This window comes from Ranitomeya imitator, chromosome 3 (genome assembly GCF_032444005.1).
Source record: "Ranitomeya imitator isolate aRanImi1 chromosome 3, aRanImi1.pri, whole genome shotgun sequence".
NCBI classification, from domain to species: Eukaryota; Metazoa; Chordata; class Amphibia; order Anura; family Dendrobatidae; genus Ranitomeya; species Ranitomeya imitator.
This window is the reverse complement of record NC_091284.1, coordinates 715,999,443-716,026,552: the sequence shown is the minus strand read 5'-3', so window position 1 is coordinate 716,026,552 and position 27,110 is coordinate 715,999,443. Positions and strand designations below refer to the sequence as shown.

Sequence of the window (27,110 nt, the reverse complement as noted above, 5' to 3'; positions counted from 1 at the left end):
CCTATTAAAGTTTACAGATCACAAATGTCCTGCATGTCGTGTATAATAACATGCACTCAAATGAAATAAGTTGGTGAGAACAAGCAGGGTCATCACTCATTTGGGGTGGAATCCTAGTCTGACATTTCTTAGGCTAAGTGCAGACTGCGCTTTTGCCCACTGATGGTAATATTCTCAGGAGTTGTGCACTGTACATGGCCACTGTCAGGATTGATCCTGAGACATCCATCCACCATAGGTGTGTATAGTAGAAAAAGTATACTGCATGGCATATGTTTTTGTGCAATGATCCTCTGTACAGTTAAGTGTAGTCTGCTGCGCTTTCTGATGCCGTTAATTGGATGGACGCCGACACCTAAAAGAACGGAGAGTGAAAGAACATACTGTGAGACTGTCAGCTTAGTTAATCGAGGCATATGACTGTGTTACCTTCTACTTTGGGGAAAAGTTCTGGAGTATGCTAAGTGCACAGACGCTGTTAGCCTTACTGCTACTTATAGTTTATGGAACTTTTATCTAAATATATAAAATGTAAAATGTTTTCATTTAAAGCAAGAATCACATGTAAATGGAACCTATATTTTGAGTAGCAAGTGATTAGGTAGCAGATTAAACCATAAATCAAATCTACAGATTGGTTTTGGTAAAGCATACATTATAATTGTATATTGAATGCCAATTACTATGGCAGAGAAAGCATGTTGTGTACTAATTGATCTATAGTAGAACACAAAGATTATTGACCTGTGTGTCACACTGAACTAAAGTTGATTTACAAAGTCACTGGCAAAGTGCTGGAGGGGAGATACGTTTCACTGAGGCTATTAGCTTCAGTGATTTGAACCATAGACGTTGGCTCCAACACATTGTGTTGAGAGGGGTTAATCGGCCATTTCAAGGGCTGGGGTTTTGTGGCCAACCATAGAGCAGGTTGAAGGTTGTCCACCTTATCTCCACCCCAGGGTGTGGTTTGGGATTTAAAAAGTCTGCCTCCTGAGGCATTGAGCGTTCAGTGTCTTTGGAGAGGCTAACTCCAGAGAAGTGTTCGTGCTAACCTGAACCGTATGTTTTGCTAACCCTGAGCGGGCGGATCCCTGCTACCAGAGGGACTGTACTTTGTGTTACCACTTTGTTTTCCTGCTTTTGCCCAAAGGCTGTGTTTATTTCTATGTCACCATGGCTTATGCCGCATGTATTATAAACTAGTGAAGATCTTAAATAGACAGTGTTCACATGTCTACCTCCATACATTGCTGAGTGAGCTGATCTTCCAATGGTTCTACCGATCTACCAGAGTCCTTAAAGGGAACCTGTCTGTGGGCAGCATGAAGTAGCAACAGTGCAAAGGCAGGAAAGGAGCCTGCTTGTGAGGCAAGAATCTGATGTATTCATGATATGTGGGTTTCTCCCACCCTTCAGCTGCTGATTTCAGATTTCTTTTGATGTGCATAATGAGAAAGCTGTCAAAGGTGAGAGAGCCTACATATCATTAATACATAGCACTCCTCACTGGTAGATCTAACCCTGGTGAGCTAGCTACAAGCAGTTAAATCACTCAAAACATCTGTACAAATCCACCAATAAATACAATTGTTATAGTAAATGTCATCAAACATAATAACATTACCATTAGCATAAATAAATGGCCTTGGTTAAAACTCTAGTGATAGCTATTACAGCACTGAGGTGCTTCAGCATGCGATAAAGTCTGACAATGGTCAACATAAACTGCCTCCTCATGTCTGATTGGCTGCAGCGCTAATCAGTATGTGCCTCCTCCTTTCATGGATTACAAGCAATATGTGGGTGTGTCCTTGTAAACTGGAAAAGGGAACTGTCTATGCTGTTAGAACCAGAGAGCAGCGATCAGGGGGTCCATACTATAGTACAACCATCACAGTCCTTCATACCAAGCAATATTTCTGGTATATTGGTAATGCTAATATCATGTATTATGACACACTAGGGGTGGTAACGGTGCTGCTGTTTCTTTGTGATGCCATAATAAAACCAGTTGACTTTTTTTTACTGGTATTTTGCTTGGGGTAAAAGTGTTCATCTCACATTTGGCACCTACACGGTATTGAAACTTGCTCTGTCTCAACACCACTATTGTTAGGTTCCCTTTATTGTCAAACCTATTTTTTTTATGTATTATAGATTTTGTTCTTACTGCTATTTTAGAAAGTAGTAATACAATGATAATTTTTGGACAAATTTATGGTCTTCAGTTGTGTAAATTGGAAGGTTTTCCACAACTTGGTCATGGTAAACATACAAGTTTTTTACCCTATAAAAGCCATGATTACAAATTAGGTAAAAAAAAATTGTAATCATTGTACTTGGGCTTTCTGCATTTTCATTTAAAATAATGTAAGGCAGATTTTTGTCTGTTTTTACATGGTTTTAATGCCAGCTCTAGTGCAAGGACTGATGCGTTTAAGTTTTGTGCAAAGCAGAAATGCCGGAAGAACAATATATAATGATTTGCTATGTACTTATTTAATAAGATCTGGCATAAAGGTCAAAAAAACATTGCCCACTAGAGCAGACTCCGAAAGGGTGCAGACTGCTGCTCACAGTTACATAACCCTTGTACCCTTCCAGTGTCTGTTCTCCGGCTGGATCAGGACGTGACAATCCCAGCCTGGCGCTGGAGGACTTCCCTTTAAAAAGAACGTTAACGTATCTCCTGGTCAACCATCAGCATATGTCCAATGTCAAGCAGAAGGTTCCTGATTATAGGTTCTGTAAGATTCACAGATGTGAGAGGACGAAATCATAGACTGTAAAATTACTTCTATTATATAAACCATTAAAGAAGAAAAGGCAGGAAACAATATCCTGTTCTTATCTGCCATTAGTTGCTGTGAATTACATGTCTGAACTAGAGGCTTTCCTTTGTAGAATTTGAAAAGAAAACACGCAAATAAGCTATATACGGTGACATTTTTTCATTTTTCTAGCATATGTGTTAATATTATGACCATTTGAGGTTTCACGTCTGGGACCATGCTACTCATGAAATCTATGAGCTTGGCTTTTTCCTTAAAAAGAGTTGCTTCCTGAAACACAGCTTCCCAACATTTAAAGTTACCACCTTTCCAATAATTTGCAGATCAGTGGTCCAAAGGTTTTGAGTTCTGACTTTCCTCTTCTAAATTTAGTGATACCTCTCAATTCATTTTTTTTTTTTTTGGCACTGTATTCGCAATCTGTGGCAATTTCATAAAGAATGAATGAAGCAGTGGTGGGCATGCTAGGGTATTTCAGAGTCCTATCCTTGAGATTAGCATGGATTCTTGTGCAATGTAGATGACAATTAAAGAAGGAGGACAGCAAGCACAAACCAGGGGGGAGAAATAAGGAAGCCTGAAGCTAACGCCAATTCGAGCGGTCTGACCCAATTTCCATACAGCGTTGGGAAACTTAAACATTTTTTTGGTGGGTTATACAGGGTGAATCAGGGGGTTATGTAAGCATTTACGGAATGCAGCACAGGCGCTGAATATGATCGTAGTTTTAGTTGTTATATGACAAAGCTGGTGACGAGTTCCATCTAAGTCATGTCATGCCAGCTGATGGGTTGTGCAACTGAGACCGTTCCCAATCTCAATCACAAGGGCTTTTGCGTCCTCTTCTACAATAACCTTCAGGGTATGGTTCTTGTTTATTAAAATGAATGGCCGTTGAGTCAGAACAGTCTGACTTTAGTGGCATATTTTATGAGCATCTCCTACAAACTATTTAAATGGAAAACACATTTTGCAGATGTGACTGATTTAGTGATGTTCTCCGATCCTCTTGATATTAAATTGTAGACTAGGTATGTAGCATTGTCCTCTGCACAAGATAAAACTCAACCCAGAGTAATCGCACATCCCGAAATGATGAATGTATCTTAGCTCAGTGTCCTCACTTCTTGGATTCTTCTTTATGATGTGCGTTCAGCTCGGTATCTTTTATTCTGTATTTTTTTCCTCTCTGCCCCTGAAGTATTACACTATGAAACATTGTTTCAGATCGGTCGCTTATCTTTGAACTTCCAAATTGTTCTTTGATATACCTTTATGATATGTCATCTTTCACAAAGACACGGGCTCACTTCAAGTATCCTTGTAAATGTGATTATTTCTGTGTAAATAGTGCCTAAGACCAGTTCTTGCTCAAATAAACCATCTATAAAATAACAAAGAATGTCCCTTTGACTTTTCCCATGGCATACCTATTCATGCCAGCTTCTGGCCTTGGAAGGCCATTATAGGAATATTTGTGACCATGGGTGAGAAACCTAGGCACCTTGTGGATACTTTCTTCAGTATGTAGATATGTAATTGACATTAGTTTACTACTTAAAGGGAATCTGTCATCCCAAAATTCGAGTATGAGCTGCGGCCACGGCATCAGGGGCTTATCTACAGCATTCTGGAATGCTGTAGATAAGCCCCCGATGTATCCTGAAAGCTAAGAAAAACAGGTTAGATTATACTCACCAAGGGGTGGTCCCGGTCTGGTCCGATGAGTGTCGCGGTCTGGGTCCGGTGCCTCCCATCTTCATTCGATGCAGTGCACAGGCGCCAGGCCTCTCTGACTTTTCCCGGCACCTGCACACTGTAGTACTTTGCTCTGCCCTCAACAGGGCAGATAAAGTTCGCCTGCGCCGGAGCCGCGGCAGGAAGACAAGAAGAGGACGTCATCGTATGAAGATGGGAGGCGCCGGACCCGATCCGCGACACCCATTGGACCCGAACTGGGACCGCCCCTGGGTGAGTATAATATAACCTGTTTTTCCTTATCTTTCAGGGTACATCGGGGGCTTAACTAAAGCATTGCAGAATGCTGTAGATAAGCCCCTAATGCCGATGGCTGCAGCTTACACTCGAATTTTGGGGTGACAGATTCCCTTTAACTGTTAAGGTACCTTCACACTGAGTTTTATTACTTTAGCAAAACAAAAGTCCAAACGTAACGTTCTAGACGCCTCTGACCAATATTAATACACAAAACAGCAAAGCCAGCCACTAAATTTTAAAACTTAACATTTAATATGTATACTTCTAAAACAATATCTTATGTTTAAAATTATAATTAGGTGCTCATGCGTACCAGTGCACTAGACAAAAAATAGTTTGATCTCACCAAACGCCGTTTCTCTCCTTCTTATAGATTTCTGTGCTTTTCCAGAGCACGGCGTAGGGGAGAGACAAGTAAACCTTTTCCCCTCAAGGGGGAGACGAAGGGGAGGGGGTGGGGGTTGAAACCTATCTCCCCTGTCGTGCCCCGTGTATAAGTCTCCCGCCCTGACAAGGGCAGTTCCCAAGTTTGAGCCTGTTTAAATGAAGCCCATTGGAAAATATAGCCACCCTGGATAATGTATGGTCTTATACTTCCTTTTTTCTTCCCGACCTTCACACTGAGCGACGCTGCAGCGATCCAGACAACGATCCGGATCGCTGCAGCGTCGCTGTTTGGTCGCTGGAGAGCTGTCACACAGACAGCTCTCCAGTGACCAACGATGCCGGTAACCAGGGTAAACATCGGGTTACTAAGCGCAGGGCCGCGCTTAGTAACCCGATGTTTACCCTGGTTACCAGCGTAAAAGTAAAAAAAAAAAAAACACTTCATACTTACCTTCCGCTGTCTGTCCCTCGGCGCTCTGCTTCTCTGCCCTGTGTAAGCACAGCGGCCGGAAAGCAGAGCGGTGACGTAACCCGATGTTTACCCTGGTTACCAGTGAAGACATCGCTGAATCGGCGTCACACATGCCGATTCAGCGATGTCTACAGGAGGTCCAGCGACGAAATAAAGTGCTGGCCTTCTAGCTCCGACCAACGACATCACAGCAGGATCCTGATCGCTGCTGTGTGTCAAACTGAACGATATCGCTAGCCAGGACGCTGCAACGTCACGGATCGCTAGCGATATCGTTCAGTGTGAAGGTACCTTTAGTCACCACGTGCAGGATACACACTGCCATGTATAACACTTGTATTTTACTGATGGCAGCTACAAGCTACAAAGAACAGTAACCAGTACCATTGACAGTACCATAATGATCCTTCATTCTTTGCAAAACAGCCAATAGAACAGGTCTTTCTGTCCCGCAAGCTATTTCTATTGGCTACCCTGCAGTGGACAGAGTATGACTATACAGGGACCTAGATACAGTATGGTGAGCGTGACAGAGCATGTGTGACCGGCAGCACTTAGTTCATTAGGAGGACATACACATTGCTAAACACTTTGAATACCTAGAGACAGTTTACAGTGTGCAAAACTGTAATATACATAACTCTTCACTGGATAGTTTTTTTTATATCCTGTAAATTGCAATAATATAGAGCTCTGGCAAAAATTAAGAGACCACCACATCAAAACCCTGTCATGGGCAGCCAATCTCCAGACCTGAATCCCATTGAAAATCTCTGGAATGTAATCAAGAGGATGATGGATAGTCACAAGCCATCAAACAAAGAAGAACTGCTTAAATTTTTGCGCCAGAAGCAGCGTGAACGACTGGTGGAAAGCATGCCAAGATGCATGAAAGATGTGATTCAAAGTCATGGTTATTCCACATAATATTGATTTCTTAATTCTTCCTGAGTTAAAACATTAGTATTGTTGTTTCTAAATGATGATGAACTTGTTTTCTTAGCATTATTTGAGGTCTGAAAGCACTGTTTTTGTTTTTTTTAATTTTGACCATATTTCTTTGTCAGAAAATAATATATTTATTGCTTGGAAATTCGGAGACATCTTGTCAGAAGTTAATAGACTAAAAGAGCAATTTTCATTTTACTCAAAAATATACCTATAAAGATAAAAATCAGACAAACTGAAAATTTTGCAGTGGTCTCTTAATTTTTGCCAGAGCTGTATCAATCATTCATACAATTAATATGATATTTAATTATTAACAACCCCATTTAAAATAGGCCCAATACTCAACCAGTATATATTCATTTAAAGCAACACTCTGGTGTTTTTTTCTTTCAGTTAACTAAATAGTGGTATCACTAATGTATGTTCCATGCATGTAGTTAAATACTTAAAGGTTACCGCCTGTTCTGTTCTGGTCCTCTTCTACTGGTTGTGAATAGCTAAATCTCTCCAGAGCGAGCTTCTCGTAGACTTACATTGAGTGCTAGTGACCATTAGCTGTGAATTACAGGAAGTCAGTAACTGCGGTCAAAAGATGGCGGTGCAGGACCGCAGTGGCAGCGGGATAAACAAAGTAGCGGCAACCGGTAAGTAGTACAGTTGTGTGAAAAAAAGTTTGCCCCCTTCCAGATTTCCTATTCCTTTGCATATTTGTTACACTTAAATGTTTCAGATCCCCCAATGTGACTGAATTACAGTAATTCTACAAAAGGTGATTGTGCCAAAATTCCTCCAGAACGTTGTCAATGACTCATTGGCAGTCATCGCAATTGCTTGATTGCAGTTGTTGCTGTTAAGTGTGGCCCAACCAGTTATTAGGTTTAAGGGGCAATCACTTTTTCACACAGGGCCCTGTAGGTTGGATTTCTTTTTCCCGTAATAATAAAGAGCTTCATTTATAAACTGAGTTTTGTGTTTTCTTGTGTTATCTTTGTCTAATATTTAATTTTTTTTTGGTGATATGAAACAATTAAGTGTGACAAACATGCAAAAGAATAGGAAATTAGGAAGGGAGCAAAAACTTTTTTTCACACCACTGTATATAGCAGGCAGGGAAGAGATGTTAGTGATACCACTTCGTGGGTGAAATTAAAAAACCCAGCGGACTGGTGCTTTACATTTCATATTAAATAAAATGGCTAGCAAGTAAATTGAAGGTGATTTGAGTGAAGATTTTTTTTTAAATTTTTCTTGCTCTTCCCTTTAAAACTGGAGAAAATTATTTTAAAAAAATTGTGTCTTCTGTATGCAGATCACATATATACGTAAATCTAATATATAATCTAATTACATTCATATAAATCTAATGGCCAGCTATCAATAGATCATCATTTGTAATGATAGGGTGGCAATAGTTCTACAGATCCGTTGAGCTAAGCTTTCACATTGCGTTGTGTCCCATCAGGGCATACATCCGAAATCCCATGCAAAACGGGGTCCGGGCGTATGCGCCAATGGGGTCATTGACTGTAATGATGCATACAGAGTGGATGTGCGCTCTGATATTCATCATGCATAAAAATAATACTTGTATCGATAAAATGTATATTTTCCATAGGGATAGAACCATTGATTTCTTATCATTATAAAGGTTTGCCCATAAACTAACATTAGCTTTGCTGTTGTTTTTTCAGTGTAATCTTTCATTATAGAGGACCTTTCACCAGTCTGAGCATGTTAAACTGGTCACATCATGGAATAGTGGCTACAGAGTTGAGTAAAACGTAGATTAGATTTTTTAATTAATTCTTTGTGTTGCAGAAATATTAGCAAATATATAATTGTAAAGAGATATTGTAAAGTTTATGTTATAATTCATATTGAGCACAACTGGCTGTTACCAGAGATGTGTTGCTGAGGACATGTACATCTTTCCCTGCATGAGGTTGACCAATTATAAGCAGCCAGCAATACAGGGGAGAAAAGAACACACCCTCCTTTCCTCAATCCCGCAGAGAAGAGTTATGTATCGTTGCAAATGCTTTCAGATCTCATCCCTTGGCAGTTAGTGTGGGGGGAGACCTGACAACACTGTGAAATGAGATCTGGAAGTGTTTGTAACGATTCATAGCTCAGTTCTGGTGTATCTCTACACCAGTGAACCCCGACATTTCTTACCTTGAAAGCCACACTAAGCCCTGAGAGAGGGTTGCAAGCCACATCCAGAGCCCTCCCCCAAATAGTAACATCCAGCTCCCACCTCCTGCACGGGTAGTGACACCCAGATCCCCCATTATAGGTATAATGACAGTCAAAGCTTCCCCACAGAAATAAAACAGAGGCAGTATACTTGCATCCAGGGCTTTCCACCTTACCTTCATTCTGTATTTTTGCATCTAGCATCCCCACCACTCTATCACATCCACCCTCAAGCACCCCCTCTTACTCGGAGTATCATCCTATGTTCAGCTTAGCACTTATTTAATTTATTTCTCTAACACCATGGTCAATATATGCGCATCCAGATAAGCTTTTCTGCGTTGGCCTAATCATGAAAGTCACCATCTGGAGACCTGCTGTTTACAGCTGTGTGCTAGGCCTACTGTTAATCCACCAAGTTGGCAACTGCGAGCCACAGGTTGGGGATCGGTGGTCTACACAGTAGCTGCAGAGACCAGTGAGGAGAGGAGAATGAGTTCTTTTTATCCCTGTATTTTGCTTACAGCCTATGATTGCCCAACCTTATGCAGGGAAAGAAGTACATGCCCCCAGAAGCATTTGCTTAGTGCTTAGTTGAATTGCTTGAGTGTAACTGAGTGCCTGAGTAGAGGCTGTGTCAAGTTGTTACCATGTAATATAGCCACCATGAGTTTATTAGTGAGCCTCGGTGGACAGAGACAGAATGATAAGAAGATTGGTTGGAGTAGTGTAGCATGCTTCAATGGATGTGGTCGGCATGAGGAAAGTTGGGCCATCGGGAGGCCAGAGTATGGTTGAAGGGAGAGAGTGTGTGGTTTGGGGTGTGTGTTCTAGTTCTGAAATGAGTGGATAAGTGCAATTTAGAGAGACTATGTTAACCGTAAGTGCTCTTGGATGAGGCCAAGTGCGTACAAATAATTGGACTATAATGAGGCTTATAAAGTTATTTCTATGCAGTAAATAGACTGGCAGTTACAAGAGGGAAGGGAAGAGGCCCAAGAGGAATGTAATCCCACCTTTCAGCGTAAGCTATGTGAAACCAAAATTCATCCATGTGAAGTTACAGTTACGATTGTACTGCCATGTTACTGTTGTTGCAAGTTAAAGAGATAATACCTTTTTTGTTAAGGTTTTGGAATGAAATTGTGTTGAATACTCTATGGTAAGGGCCCGGGGTCCTGTTGTGCAATATGTTGGGCGAAGTATGGACTAAATTCAAAAGCTGTTTTGACACAATCTGGATCTCAGTGGAATAGTAGAACATCTCTCAGAAGTCAGATCCTGTATGTAAGCAATAAGCGTACTGTATACTGGGTGCTTGTTCTGCTTCCATCAAGCATACTGTGCCACCTGGGATATTCTGCAACCATCAAGCAACTGTGCAACCGGGTGCATTGTGAAACAATCAAGCATTTGTGCCACCTGATGTATTCTGCAACCATCAAGCGTCTGTGCCACCTGATGTATTCTACAACTATCAACCGTCTGTGTCATCTGGTGTATTCTGCAACCATCAAGCATCTGTGCCACCTGATGTATTCTGCAACCCTCAAGCATCTGTGCCACCTGATGTATTCTGCAACCATCAAGTGTCTGTGCCACCTGATGTATTCTACAACTATCAACCGTCTGTGTCATCTGGTGTATTCTGCAACCATCAAGCATCTGTGCCACCTGATGTATTTTGCAACCATCAAGCGTCTGTGCCACCTGATGTATTCTGCAACCATCAAGTGTTTGTGCCACCTGATGTATTCTGCAACCATCAAGTGTCTGTGCCACCTGATGTATTCTACAATCATCAACCGTCTGTGTCATCTGGTGTATTCTGCAACCATCAAGCATCTGTGCCACCTGATGTATTCTGCAACCATCAAGCGTTTGTGCCACCTGATGTATTCTGCAACCATCAAGTGTCTGTGCCACCTGATGTATTCTACAATCATCAACCGTCTGTGTCATCTGGTGTATTCTGCAACCATCAAGCATCTGTGCCACCTGATGTATTCTGCAACCATCAAGCATCTGTGCCACCTGATGTATTCTGCAACCATCAAGCGTCTGTGCAACCTGGTGCATTGTGAAACAAGCATTTGTGCCACTTGATGTATTCTGCAATGATCGCGTGTCTGTGCCACCTGGTGTATTCAGCAGCCATCAAGCATCTGTGCCATCTGATGTATTCTGCAACCATCAAGCATCTGTGCCACTTAATTTATTCTTCAACCATCAAGCGTCTGTGCCACCTGATGTATTCTGCAAACATCAAGTGTCTGTGCAACCTGGTGCATTGTGAAACAATGAAGCATTTGTGCCACCTGTTGTATTCTGCAATCATCGCGTGTCTGTGCCACCTGATGTATCCTGCAACCATCAAGTGTCTGTGCCACCTTGTGTTTTCTGCAAGCATCAGTCGTCTGTGCCACCTGGTATATTCTGCAACCATCCAGCGTCTGTGCCAGCTGATGTATTCTGCAACCAACAAGAGTCTGTGCCACTGGTGTATTCTGCAACCATCAATCGTCTGTGCCACCTGGTGTATTCTGCAACCATCAGGCATCTGTACCACCAAGTATGATCTATAAAGTAGCAATATCTCCAGAACCTACATTAGTTGTTGATCGCTAATTACTTTATAAATATTGTAGAATGAGCCATTTTACGATGTACAATTATGAGAAGGTGCAGAGCATGACAGGTTCTGCTTACTAGGAAGTTCGGGTCGGGACATTTACATATTGTGTCTGAGGCTTATAGAACCTTTTTATTTATTTATTTTTGCTTAAGAAGTTATATTTCATTAATAATTTGTTTTTGAAGGACTAATATTTTTTTTAATTAAAACAGATGAGTTTATTCTGGTGAGAGCTCCTGTTTAAGACTCCATAAAGTAGTGCTCTGGATCTGGACAATCTCATTGTGATAACATTATCATTCATTTAGCTTATCGGAATGATTATAACCGTCCGATGTATAATAATTACCCTGTCCTCCTTTGTGCAGCTGTAATACGGTTATTACGGCATTTTCTATTGCTAGAACAAATGAAATCTAAACTCAGGGTAGGAGGTCGGATCAACCCCTGTACTGTGCCCGAACAGCGTATTAACCTCAATTCAATTCTCATTTTGCCTAAAAAAAATCATCAATTTCAATTGTGCTAATCCCCTTCAAAATCAATGATCCCATCTGAGCTCCTTGCTCACCCCATCTCTGAGAATCACACTCGTTTAATGATTTTGTTTTTTCTAATCAGCCCTGGCTTCTTTTTTTTTTTTTCCTTGAACAGAGTCATATCCATTCACTAATATATCAAAGATTCATAATGTGTAGACTGTGTAATAATTCCACCAATTAACGCATTAACATATGATGCAGGGAAGCCGGCCGCCCCCAATCCATCGACTCTTATCGGTATAATTCCACCCAATTCTCTTTTCAGGTTTCAGGCATTTTTTACTTTTCACAGCAAGCCGGAAAAAAAATAGCTGCACCATAATTGCACTGTATGAATGCAGCCTTTAACAGCCACTAGCGAACATACAGTATGTTGAGTGAAATAATTAGATACATATGTAAATTAAGCTGCATTCCTATTGCACTGATGAAATACAAATATTAATAGAATTGAATTAATGTTTTTTTCATCTGAATTTATTCGACTTCCTGTTTTAGCATAGGAATATGAATATTCATTTCTGATTTTTAATACTTTCAAACATTTGCCGAGAGCCGTCTTTCCCATCAAGGTGCCTCTGTGACACGTGCTACCTTTACATAATTCTTGCATTAAAGGGGCCGAGACAAGTCCTGTAAGCATCCCGCCTAAGAGCAACAAAGGGTAGATGACATGTTGATACCATATGAACGACATAGAGAAAAGTTCTTTCTCAAAGTGAAATAATATAAAGAGAGGACTTTTATTTATGTGATTTTTGGATACTGTCCTGGTCTTAACATAAAAAAGTACCAAACGAAAGAAAAATTCCTCCATATGAGCAAGTCCTAAAGCAAAACATCACAGTATTAGGAATGACAGGCGTGGATGCAGCGTGTGGTGTTTTCTTGTATCCCGTGTTATCAGCATCTGTGATTGCTGTCTCTGCGGCTCCTCGTAGTGATTTTTCAAATACATTGGAAGCGAAAGGAAATCAATGGGAATTGATTCAACTACAGAGACTGTTACAGGGAAATCTACGTTCTCAATAAGAGCTGCATGGATCTGACATGAGCCTATATAAATTAATGAGCGAAGGGGGCCTTGTATAATCCCCTGTGATGCAGTGACCCATGCTGCAGCTAGGGGACGCTGTGTGGGCTCCTCAAGATACGCATAAAGGCGTAACTGGGTTTGTGAAACAGTGTCCGGCATGATTGTAAATGGCCGGTATGTGTTGCAGAGGGAGTCTGCGCTGTAAGCCAGTATTGTTGTTCTTGGACTTGTAGTCCCATAAGAGTTGTGTTTGTGTAGCTTTGAAGGGAGGCTTACATGGTTAGTCGGAGAGCTGGGCGGGTCTGACTAACCACACACACCTCCCACCTATGGGAGTGGTTACAAGTATATAATGTGACCATGGTGTGGCAACATGTTAGAGAGTGTATGGACCTGATTGGTCCATGCATAAGGTCCTGGAAGGCCTATGTGTTGGAGGTGCTAACTTCCTGAAGAGCACATGGTGAGGCTTTGGACTTAGTGGCCTTTTATGTTGGGAGATCCTTGGCTTAGGATCGAATCCCTGAAGAGCACATAGTGAGGCCATGGATCTGAAGGCCTGTGTTGGAAGATCCTTGGAGTAGGACTTCTTGAATAACACATCCTGTGTTGGAAGATCCTGTGAGTAGGACTTTCTAAATAGCACATGGTGAGTCCGTATGTGCAGAGTCTGTGACGGCACTGTGTTGGGGAAGCTACCTTTTGTTCTGCGGGTCTGGACTGTCGTGAGTGCCCTGGTCACAAGAACGGTTATCCCAGTAAGACAGCTTCCCTGGGAGAGAGAGTACTGATAGGAGTCACCGTGTGGAGCAGGAGCTCCTGGAAGGTAACCCAAAGTATGGGGAACTGTGTGCACTGACAGTATGATGAAAGCTTCAGAGTACCTGATGCTGAAGAGCTGGAGAGTGTGGAGTTCTCTGAAGTTACAGAGAGTCGAGAGGTACCTAAGAGGGATCGGGCCGAGAGCCCAGTAGAGACCCTAGAGGTGGTCAAAGGTGATGGACGGACGATCAAGAGAGAGTTGAACCTGTGGATGCAGGAATAGGTGAAACTCTGAAGAGGCAGAATGTGGATGAGCAAGCTGGACCATCTGAAAATATATTTAAAGAAGTTATGGTGCGACATGTGCTAGCCAAAAGAGAACAGGATCACAAAAAAGAGATGATTAAAGAGACAGTAAAAGAGCATGTCGAACGAGAAAGGGTCCTGATACAAGTGGCTGAGCACAGGGGGATGAGCTGGAGAAGGAAGTCTCTGAGCTCAAAGGTCACCTGTCAACGTGGCAAAGTGTGACTAAGCAAAAAAGAGGATTCAGAGATCCTCCAAAAATACAGAAAAAACTGCAAAAAAGCAGATGTTTACCTGCCTAGGCCTCCAAACAAATCAGGATGCAGTGGACCCATGTGGTTAAGATGGCGGCAGCATAGGTGCAGAATTACCGATGAGGTAACCACTCACAACCTACCAAGCTAATTACTGCACATAAAAGACTTGTATGTGGCGCTGTTCACACAATGGAGATGCACAGCATCCAGGTTATCCAAATGCACCTCATGTGAACAGACACCACAGTTTACAAGACAAAATGGGCCCAACTGCACCCCGAAAAAAAGTGCAAAAAACACATATAAAAAAAATATGTGAGGTATTAGTTTATATTTTGGCCAAAGTACGCAAGCGTGTGGAGCATGAGCACCTGGAAGGTAACCCAGAGTATGGGGAACTGTGTGCACTAACAGGGTGTCAGTTAATGAACTGTGTGGTCACCCATTGTAACTGGACGGAGTAAGGTCCAGCATTTAGAGACTGCAACCTAATGTCATTTGTTGGTGCCTGTTGTGTCCCATGAACATTAACCCCTTAACCCCCTGAGCTTTTTTCTATGTTTTCGTTTTTCGCTCCCCTTCTTTTCAGAGCCATAACTTTTTTATTTTTCCATCAATATGGCCAGGTGAGTGCTTATTTTTTGCGGCACGAGTTGTACTTTTGAACAATACCATTGGTTTTACCATGTTGTGTACTGGAATACGGGAAAAAAATTCCAAGTGCGGTGAAATTGCAAAAAAAAGTGCAATCCCACACTTGTTTTTTGTTTGGCTTTTTTGCTAGGTTCACTAAATGCTAAAACAGACCTGCGATTATGATTCTCCAGGTCAGGTCATTATGAGTTCATAGACACCAAACATGTCTCTTTTATCTAAGTGGTAAAAAAAATTCCAAAGTTTGCTTTAAAAAAAAATTACTCTATTTTTCCGATACCGTTAGCGTCTCCATTTTTGATCTGGGTCCGGTGAGGGCTTATTTTTTGCGTGCCGAGCTGACGTTTTTAATTATACCTCGTTTGTGCAGATACATTATTTTGATCGCCCGTTATTGCATTTTAATACAATGTTGTGGAGAACAAAAAAAATTAATTTTGGTGTTTTGATTTTTTTTTATCGCTACGTCGTTTAGCGATCAGGTTAATGCTTTTTTTAATTGATAGATCGGGCGATTCTGAATGCTGCGATACCAAATATGTGTATGTTTGATTTTTTTTTTTTATTATTGTTTTGTTTTGATTAGGGCGAAAGCTGGGTGATTTGAACTTTTATATTTTTTATTTTTAAACACTTTTATTTTTCATTTTGGCATCCTTCAATAGCCTCCACTACTCGATCGCCTCCGCTACATAGAGGTGATGCACAGATCACCTCTAAACAGCAGAATTACAGGCTTGCTGAGGAACTGTTTATACCAAGGAAGGTGACGGGCACAAGGGGGCATTCTTTGCGTCTGGAGGAGGGAAGGTTTTTCCACCAACATAGAAGAGGATTCTTTACTGTTAGGGCAGTGAGAATCTGGAATTGCTTGCCTGAGGAGGTGGTGATGGCGAACTCAGTCGAGGGGTTCAAGAGAGGCCTGGATGTCTTCCTGGAGCAGAACAATATTGTATCATACAATTATTAGGTTCTGTAGAAGGACGTAGATCTGGGTATTTATTTTGATGGAATATAGGCTGAACTGGATGGACAAATGTCTTTTTTCGGCCTTACTAACTATGTTACTATGTTTGCTATGAGCGCCAACCACAGGGTGGCGCTCATAGCAATCTGCCATCAACAACCAATTGTGATGGCAATGCACTGATGACCCCCGATCACGTGACGGGGTCAGCGGCCGGCAGCACTTGTTAAATGCCGCTGTCAGAGTTTGAGGTCCGGCATGCTTCGTGACTGCGTCTCAAAGCTTTTTACTATATGGTGCTAAGGACTATGTGAGGTCTGTGATATATAACATTGCCTCAAGTGGTTAATGAGTGCTTGAATAAACCAAATTAAACTGTTTATGTTTTATGTGTCTACGTTTATTCTGTTGCCAAGCGAGTATTCCCAACCCGTTAGTGAGTGCTATCTGACACCCCACAAAGGATATTTTACAGCCATGTGTATACAGCTCCTATGTAGGCATTTATTTACTATGCTTTGTTTATATAGCGCCATCATATTCCACAGTGCGTTAAATCAACACTGTGCCCCCATTGGGGCTCACAATCTAATTTCCTTATCAGTATGTCTTTGGAGGAGGAAACCAGAGAACCCGGAGAAAACCCATACAATCACAGAGAGAACATACCAACTCCTTGCAGATGTTGTCCTTGGTGGGATTTGAACTCAGGACCCCAGTGCTGCAAAGCAACAGTGCTAACCATTAAGCCACCATGCTGTGTTTCTCTGGATTTGTCAAGCTCAGACTACACACAGGGTTTGTTTGTAGTCTGTTACCATGGAAACACAATCTTTAAACTGTCACAAAATAATTATTGCACACTAAATGTGTAAATTCATCATGTTACAGCTATTTCATTTCTAGTTTAGTTTATTTCTTGCAATATGTTTTCTTTAGAAGGAGAAATAACCATAACAAATATTGCAACTGTTAAGAGAATTGTACCCCGAGGTGTTGAGGGGATATATTTTTTTAGCAGTGTTTCAAGAGGAACATTGCACATTCGAAAAGAGAAAAAAAACTGTTAAATGAACACAAACATCTAGAAAAATGGTGCAGTAGACTATCTTTCATCAAAGAGGCACGCGTGTAAAACAAAACGCTTACCCCCAAGGCCCAAGGAAATGGAAAAAGAAAAAAGATGTTTTTTACTTAAGCCTAGCAGCTGTCCAAAGGCAGTTTAAACGTAGCAAATCCGTCTCAGTAGCAGACAATCACTTTCACCAACCTCTAAATTAACAGTTAATCCCTTCTCTTGAGGCCATAATTGGTGCAGAATTGAACGTTAAATACGTTTAACACCTTAGGTTCTGGAGAAAGTTGCAATATAAAAAAATGTAAAAACATTATACATCATGCCCATGATGAGAATAGAGGAATTAACAATATAAGATCTATTTAGGACATGATGGGTGTTTGCCTACATTGTTATTATTTAACTTCTATATCTCATTTTCAAGGGAGCATGTGTGGTGCTAGTCACTACTCACGGCCATGAGGCAGAAGAGTCAGACGTTTCGGGGTCAATACCGAGAGAGTACATAGATTAACAAGGGAAAAGACAAAGGCGTAAGTTAAATCATTCACTGAGCAGAGAAGTCATGACAGTACCCCCCCCCCCCCCCCTCCAGGGGGCCACCGGACTCCCAGGTTTCCCAGAAAACCTGTAATGGAAGGCCCTGACCAGGCATTCAGTATTGACAGCTCAAGCAGGGACCTAAGATCTCTCTTCCGGTCTGTAACCTCTCCATTGAATGGGGTAAATGTCCAGTGTGACCACAGTAGAAGCAGAGTCACAGATCACGCCGACGTCTCCTCTCCACGGCCCAAGAGCTGGTGGTTCCAACCTCCATAGGCACCGTCTCGGGTAAGGAAACCGACTCTGGAAGAATGACCAAAACCCCTTGTCGCTCATCACTTCTCTCCCGAATTCTGCGATCCATACGAATGGCCTCCCCCAAAGAACAGGGTGGAGAATGCAAAGCCAGAGCATCCTTAAGGGCATCTGTAAGGCCACGGTGAAACTGAGAGCAGCGTCATTCCATAGAACCTCAGATGACAATTGCCAGAACTCTGAACTTCTTCAGCGGTGCGCCCCTCTGTGTCAGGTTCATGATCTTAGTCTCTGCGACCTGGACCCTATCAGGTTCGTCATAAATCATCCCTAAAGCGTCAAAAAAATATGTCAACAGAAGAGCATTCTGGGGCTAGTGGGGACAAAGAGAATTCCCAAGTCTGAGGACCCCCATGCAAAAGGGACATAATTACACCCACCCACTGGGACTCATCCCCAGAAGATTGGTGTCATAGCGTAAATAATAATTTACAGCTCTCCTTAAACACTCCGAATTTATTCCCCCCAACCGAAAATCTGTCAGGAAGTGCCACAACTGGTTTGGGGAATGTCAACTGTACGTCAAAGAGTCCAGGAGACATATCCACTGTCGGTAGCAGAGCACTTTGTACACCTTTGGGATGAACTAGAATGGAAATTGCTAGCCAGGCCATTTCTCTCGTCCAATATGAGTATCTGACCTCACAAATGCTCTTCTGAATAAATTGGCAAAGTTTCCCACAGATACCTCCCAAATCTTGTTGAAAACCTTCCCAGAAGCGTGGGAACTGTCATAGCTACAATGGATAGCTCAACTCCATATTAAGGGCTATGGATTTAGAAGAATGATGGGAAGCCATACAAGCTTTTGAAGGTAAATTGTATGTGTCCCTATACTTTTCACCATACAGGGTACATTGGGATCAATTTTCAACATATACGCCAAGCATAGGGAAAACCCAAGATGTAAATGTAGCATAAACTTATTGCATCTGTGTAGAGCAGCAAAATTCTGTAGATCCGGTTGTTTTCTCATTTTAGGGCTGCATTTACTGGGCAGATGCCATTACTGTATAGCATAACAAGCAGATTCGAATGATGGAACCTCAACCTACTATCTTTCATATGTTCGCTTCATCTGCCAAAATATATTATTTCCACAGGAAAAGGAAGGCACTGCCAAGTTAGCTCATGCAAAAATCATGTAACAGATAGGACAGTATGGGTCAAGTGACTTACTATAACGTGCAAAATAAAATGTGAAGATGATATTTTTGCAATATTCTGCAGTTGCCAGACATTTCTTGCCAGCCTCCAGCTTATCCCTTTGCTGATAAGAAAACTTCATTAACAGTCATGTTGTGAATTCTGCATTAAGTGACTTGAGATTGTCTCCCACTCCCTGGCTGGATAATCTCTGCTTGCCTCTCTGATGAGAGAGGTTGCTTGCTGCAGGCACAAGAAAACAAGTTTCTGTTTCAGTTGACGCTTTTCTTACATAGCACTTAAAGACATGGAAAGGTCTTGTTATTTTATATGTAAATCATTTCAATATCATGATTATTTTTGTGTGCTGTCCTAAATTTTCCAAAATGTGACTGCTATAGCACAAACGATGAAGAGCGTCAAAGGAGAACAATTGGGTTTTGCCGGTATTGGAGTGGTGTACCTTGGATCCACCTAAGTGAACAACTATTTGTATTATTAACTATACCAAATAGACATGAGCGCGAGTGATTGACTCCAAAGGTGAAGTGTTTGGACTGTAACTGATGAAAACCATTTGCTTTTGAACTTGACACAACATCAAAGTATTTGACCCCAAAACATTAAGACTGGCACCAGTCTTAATTAGGGTCATTCAGGAATAGTATGTCTCGAATTCATTATGAGGTGCACGCCACGTAATGAATTTGGCGCATCTTATCATTGGAATGTATGTTTGTGAATTTTGCCAGAATTGTTACTCCTTTTAGTGACTGTAATAACATATCTGATGTAAGAAATGCCACCACTTTCAAAAAATTTGACGAGCAAGCAAAGCCACTCCCCATCGTGCTTTGGCTCTTCCTCACCTCTGCCCATTATGGCTTAACTGCTTGAAACTAATGTGAAAACACCAAAAGTCACACATTTTTCACTTAACTCCGTGTTGTGCAAACATTTTGTGACTATTCAATACTAATACTATTGTACTTACTGTTTCTGGCTTAAAGAAGCACTCCTCCGATCAAAGTTTTTATCCTCTTAATATATTGCAGTCATCATATTATATATCACTGTGTACTTACAATTGCTCATTTTGCCTTTCTACCCAACTAATTCTTCTGTTTTTCATTAGGTTTATGTCATCACGGGATTAAAAACGGACTAGCTGAATCCTAAGCTCTATGTAAAAACAGGAGGTCAGTTTTCCCTTTATGACGCATCAGTCGCTGCAAAAGTCCCTGGCAGAGGGAGAAGTGAGCTGTTGGGTGGTCCGGAGTTGAAGAGGAGAATTATTTTTTTTTTTTCAGGGAGAAGATACTTCCTGATTCTACATAGAGCAGGTAAACTAGAAAAATTAGCTGAGTAGAAAGGCAAAAAGAGCAATTGTAAGTACACAGTGCTATATAATATGATGACTGCAATATATTAAGCACATAAAAACTTTGATGGAAGGAGAAGTGCTACTTTAATTCACTTTGTTGTATTGGCTCCTTTGTATCTTTTCTTAACGATGTCTATAGACATTTGGTTTAGGTCAGTGGTTTAGGTCAGTGATATTCACCAACAATCCTTCGCGTCTAGGGCACCCAAGAGTAAATTTGGCATTGTCTATCTTTCCCGGTTGAAAAAATATGCACACATGGCAGAGTGAAACGTGCCTGTTTCGATGTACATCGGGGAGATAGCTTTCAAATTTCAGACATGTTAAGTCAGCCATTTAACATATTCCCATTTTTAAAGTGTAACAGCACTTTCAGAAAACTTTTGACTATAGGATCTGGGGCTTGAACCCCCCACAGTTCGCTAAAATAAATCAGCAAACACTTCCATTCAAACATCTCAGACAGACTTACAGACTTGTAGACTTATCAAGTCCTTCCCTAGTCTTAGAAGCAGCTCTCTGTTGAATACTTATACCTCCATTTTAGTGATTGGCGGAGGTCTCAGTGTATAGACCTATCAATCAAATCTTCTGAATTGGTCTTGATGATTTGTTAAGTATGACATTTTAAAGGAAATGTTACCACGATCCATCCACCCCAAACTGTTTACATGGTCATGTGTCTTTCTCAAAGATTATGCCATCTATTGCTGTATTACTGCAATCTGTTGTTCCCTGGCTGTGATATCACTGTTTAAATTCATATGCAAATGATCCTTAAGTGCTCTGGAAGTGTCAAAGCACTTCCCATTCCTCTGCCTCTAGACCTTGCCTTGTCCCACCATCCTCTGTTGGGCTGACAGATAACAGGGTGTGTAGTCAAGCCAGTGAGCTGTCTTTTAGCAGACTAAGGTTTCACTTTGTGTGGAATAGAGCCAGGTAGGTAGAGGTTTGGTAAGTGCATTAACACTCCCAGAGCACTTGAACCTCATATGCATGTGGATTAAAGCAGCAGTTTTGCAGTCATTGAGCCACTGATGGCATAATACAGCTACTGATGGCATTATCTTTCAGAGAACAACATGACCATATATGAATAGTTTTGGGGGATGATTCATGCTGACCGGTACCATTTTATATCAATGTCAATGTGATCTTCTCACATGTATCTATGACATAAAATAAGATCACTTTGACAGGACCACACTAGCAGTTTTATGAGTTTATCTGTGCCTGGCTTTAGTATTCACATGTGGTGCCAGTCTCTCCTCAGCGTAAGCCTCCGGTTCTTCAGTATGTTGGAATGTACTGTGCGACAATGTTTCTAAAACAATTTATTGTGAATAATTTCCTTCTTCTAGCCTCTGAAACAAAGAAAAACTTTCTCAGAAGTTATTTCCAGAGTGTATATTTCCCCCGCCTATTCTCCTCCCACACCAGTCAAACAGCTGTCTAACTTCTGTAGCCTCTTATACCCCTTGTATCCCTGATGTGCAACATGGCTAGCTAGCAGAATCCCATGAGAAATGTTGCCCACCAGTTTTCTACAGAATGAAGACTACAAATTATCTGCACAGTTAGAGTCTTGTCTGGAAGGAAAGGAGAATATCCAAGGCACTGAGGATAAGTTTATCCATGTCCGACGCAAGTATCTGCAAATCCCCGTCTTCAGGTAGGGAGAACGTCAGTGACATAGTATGATAGATGTCCAGTGCCTCGTTGTTAGCAAGCAAACCCTCACTTGTTGGGCATAGTTTACTTTTTTCTCATTCCCTTTAGTCTGGTTCTGCGTATCTTATGTGTTTTTTATCTGTCCTCTAGTTCATGTAGATTAAAGAGTCTATGTCGCCAGTACACAAAAAGCTGCCCACCATAATTCATTCCTAACTTTCCGTCATGGGACCTTTGAAGTCATGAACGGGTTACTAAGTCTTGGGCCTTTCCTCCAATTAACATTATCAGCTTTATTTTTAGTTTGTATTCCTTAGTGTATTCTCCATAAAGTATTCTGCCTGAAGGAGAGGGTACATTCTTTACTAGTCTTGTTTCCTTCTTTGGCTGGTGGTATAAATATGAACATTTTGTATATAAGTGATGTCCTCCCCGAAAGGCAACACGTCTCACGCCATGCGGCAGGAAGTGTTAGGAGCCACTGCATGCCTAGTAAATACACTCAGCATGCTTGGCACTGACACTTGTTTATCTCTCTCGATGCTGCTTGCACGTGTAATGTGCGTAATAACTCCCGGTGCCCTGGGATTTTTTTATGTAGGAAAACCTTCATCATCATCATCATCATCATGATTATGGGGGTTTAAATGAAAACATGTGTAATAATGCCCAACTACAATGAGGTTCCACTTAAGTACTCAATATCATATTATTTTTATCGTATAGTTTCATGATATATTTTTATATATATTTTAATTAGCACTAACCTTTTACCCAACACGTACACGATGACAATGCCAGTGGGGAGATATGGAAACAGTAGGTGCAGGGTAGGTGAAGACTGTTAACTTTAGGTTGAAGAACCGTCATCGAGAGAAGATAGGTAGTGAACAGGTTGGATTATCCTAATATGTCCCAGTATTTACAGTTAATCTACAACTACTAAATGGTTAAGTTTTGGACTCCTTAGGGCTCATTCAGATGTCAATACAAATTGGTCCGATTTCAGACTAAAATGGCCAAGGGTGTCCCGACCCGAGTGTGAAAGCCTCTTAGAAATACTTGAAGTTGTCATGCTCTGGTCGGGAGACCCACAGCCAGTCCGTGCTTTGTGGACATAGCTCTCAATGATAATCTTCTTCCAGGGCTTATTTTAAAGGGAATCTCTCAGCAGTTTTGGCCGATATAAGATACGGCCACTGCCTTTCAGGGCTTATCTACAGCACTCTATAATGCTGTAGATAAGCCCCGGTCCGACCTGAAAGATAAGAAAAATAAGTTTTATTATATTCACCCGGGAGGTGGTGGTCTGGTCCGATGGGTGTCGCAGGTCCGGGTCCGGCGCCTCCCATCTTCTTGCGATGCTGCCCTCCTGTTGCTTCATTGCTCCCCGGCATCGCGGTGCTATGCAGGCATAGTTATCTGCCCTGTTAAAGACCGAAGTACTGCAGTGCACATGCACAGGGAAATGTCAGAGAGGCCCAGCGCCTGTGCACTGCAGTACTTTACTCTGCCCTCAACAGGGCAGATTAGTACGCCTGCGCAGGAGCGTGATGCCGGGGAGTGATGAAGCAACAGGAGGGTGGCATCATAAGAAGATGGGAGGCGCCGGATCCGGAGCTGCGCCACCCATCGGAACAGACTGCCCCTCGGGTGACTATAATAAAGCTTATTTTTCTTATCTTTCAGGTCGGACCGGGGGCTTATTTACAGCATTATAGAATCCTGTAGATAAGCTCTGAAAGGCAGTGGCCGTATCTTATATCACCCAAAACTGCTTTAAATTAAAAAATCGCATTACCAGTGTGAGAAGTAACAACTGACAGTCTGCTCTCCTGATCTACATGTCTCACACTGGTAACGTTCCCTTTCATTTAAAACAAGCCCTGGAGGCAGATTCTCTGGGAGATCAATAACTGCAATGCACGGACTGGCTGCGCGTCTCTGGATTTCTCTAAAATAATACATCTGATCGCAGATATCAAGGTATCATATTATTCAGCTTCCTATGGCCTACATATCCATAGAGATGGTTTAGGAGGGATTATTTAAACATGTGGAACCTCCATGGGGGCTGTATTACAAGCAGACTTCTGTGGGTGCTGTATTACAAGCAGACTTCTGTGGGTGCTGTATTACAAGCAGACTTCTGTGGGTGCTGTATTACAAGCAGTCTTCTGTGGGTGCTGTATTACAAGCAGTCTTCTGTGGGTGCTGTATTACAAGCAGTCTTCTGTGGGGCTGTATTACAAGCAGACTTCTGTGGGTGCTGTATTACAAGCAGTCTTCTGTGGGGCTGTATTACAAGCAGACTTCTGTGGGTGCTGTATTACAAGCAGTCTTCTGTGGGGCTGTATTACAAGCAGACTTCTGTGGGTGCTGTATTACAAGCAGTCTTCTGTGGGGCTGTATTACAAGCAGACTTCTGTGGGTGCTGTATTACAAGCAGTCTTCTGTGGGTGCTGTATTACAAGCAGTCTTCTGTGGGTGCTGTATTACAAGCAGACTTCTGTGGGTGCTGTATTACAAGCAGACTTCTGTGGGTGCTGTATTACAAGCAGACTTCTGTGAGTGGTGTATTACAAGTAGACATCCATCAGTGCTGTATTACAAGTAGACATCCATCAGTGCTGTATTACAAGCAGACTTCTGTGAGTGCTGTATTACAAGTAGACATCCATCAGTGCTGTATTACAAGTACATAGTGGATGCTTTCCTGAAACGGAAAGTACTTGCAAGCAGCATAATACAAAGAATAGCAGGTTTACCCAGAATCCTTTGCAGTAGGCGGAGCTATGCAAATCATCTCTTTCCACAGGTAGGAATTGGTTGGCTGTGTAAATTTAGAAACTAATCCGCAGCATTGCACGCTTGGCGGTTCCAAGCGCTGTGGATTAGATAGGGGTGGAAAGAGATGATTTGCATAGCTCCGCCTACTGCAAAGGATTCTGGGTAAACCTGCTATTCTTTGTATTATGCTGCTTGCAAGTACTTTCCGTTTCAGGAAAGCATCCACTATGTATTTCCTTTAAGTAGAGGGCTTTTCGGTCTCTTTCGTCCCGCTACATTTAGCCCAACTTGGGTCTCTCCCTAAGGTGGCTAGCATGTATGTATTACAAGTAGACATCTATGGGTGTTGTATTAGAAGTAGACAATACGCTGTTTCTGCATCAGTGCAGGACTGTGGGTAGGATCTTCAGCTCTGCTTTGGCCCCTCAACTGCCTCTGGTGTAAGTATCTTACTACTATTTTAAATTTTGCACCTAACTGCAGGCGGCGCTTGGGCACATTCACCTCACCTCGTTATTATTACCTCACGGCGGGATTCAGTAAAATGGAGCTGGTGTCGGCTCATGCATACATTGCTCTCCTGGCAGTTTTCATTATAATGCCGCCAGTGGCGGCGCATGAGCAGATTGAGATCTCAGCTTGTCATTGAGCCGAGATCTAAATCTGCTCATGCGCCAACACTGGTGCTATTTTCCTGATGCCCAATGTGAGGTCAATGTGTGCAAGTGCCTCCCATGGTGCCAGCGCAAAATTTAAAATAATAACAAGAAACAGACACCAGAGACAACTGAGGAGCCAGAGCAGAGCCGAAAACCCTACACAAAGTCCGGCCCCGACGCGCGAACAGCTTATTCCACTCAAACTTCTAAAGCTAATTAAAGAACAGCCGGGCTGCAGGTTTCTACCTCAAAGGTACCTATTCAATCTGTAGGACAGCGTCTTTATGCCCACACATTTAGTTTAACATGCCTGATCCTGATAGCAGGTTCCCTTTAACCTTGTATAGATAGGGATTGAGTTATGCACTTGTACATCAGGATGTCTTGCTGCATCAAAATATCTTTATAATTTTTAGAAATCCTTCATCTGTACCTGTGGTCACCCAATGGTTGTGATGTGACTTGCTAGCTAAAGAGAATTTGGTAGCACGTCACCATAATAGATTTACCGTAATTTGCATAATGAGAAATTGAGTTCTAAACAAAATTTGTGAACAGTGATAGTAAAGGCATCTGTATGATGCAGTATTGTCATTAATATTCTGTAGGACTGTGCAGGTAAGAAAGCAGGATAAAGATGGAAAGGCAAACATCAGGGAGACTAGTGGAAAACAAAGGGATAGAGCTACATGAATAACCTAGTTGACCATTTGTTCTTAAAAAGTATTCTACAGTGTATGAATTGTGGGAGTAAGGCGTCCTACACATGACGTTCTGATCTTCTGCTTACAATTACATCTATGGTATCAAGAGGAGGATCAGATGTCGGCGCATTATATAGGGAAAACATTTTCGAATGAAATTTTAGAGAATATTTCCCTTCTCCCTGACACTGAATACTGAATACTTCGTTAGATAAAAAAAACATACTGTAAGTGAGAGAGCAAAGTTCCTGAATGTAGTGTGCAAGGAACATAAGCTACAGTATATATTTCCCTTGATTTTTGTCACGGCATACAGCAAAAACTCCAATAGCATTGCCAAACCATCTGTGCACCATCAAGGATGAGGTTTTGTGTGTCATTTGGGTTTCTTGGAGACAGATAACAGACAGTATGTTTCCTGTATATCATACTTTTGGATGTAAGTTTCTAGTAGGAGACAAAAACACCAAATCCAGTGTTCTGCAAACAGTCTTGAACATTGCCCGTTTTTGGTGCTTGTTCAAAAGAACTTGAACATGAGATCTTGAAACTCCGGCCGTCTTTGAAATCTTTGCCTGACAGAGACCTTGCTGATGCAGTATAACTATCTTGTTTCTTGATGCTGTGCTCAGATCTGCCACGGTATATCACCTTTATAGCAGAGATTGACTGTTCCACACCCAGTTTTAAGCTTCCATCAGAGCTGTTTCTGTTTCAGTTAATTTTTCAACCTACATAAGAAAATGATGATCATTATTACCTATAATTAGTTAGTCATACACCTAAAATCCTACAAAATCCCTGACTTTGTTCAAGTGTACCTAGAAGAATTGATGCTGTTTTGAAGGCAAAGAACTGTCGT

General features: G+C 41.7%; 1 protein-coding gene across 7 annotated transcripts in view; it reads left to right on the top strand.

Moving 5' to 3' along the window:
• The window catches only part of PDE1B (phosphodiesterase 1B), a 548,753-nt gene that overhangs the window by 304,786 nt on the left and 216,857 nt on the right, over positions 1-27,110 (top strand). Inside the window, exon 1 of one of the 7 annotated variants that reach the window (XM_069758703.1) lies at positions 21,896-22,096. The exons of the other annotated variants lie outside the window; for them this stretch is intronic. Coding sequence (XP_069614804.1) covers positions 21,951-22,096 — 146 coding nt within the window. The 5' untranslated portion in view covers positions 21,896-21,950. Of the gene's footprint in view, positions 1-21,895; positions 22,097-27,110 lie in introns of those variants that run through there. 7 annotated transcript variants of the gene reach the window in all.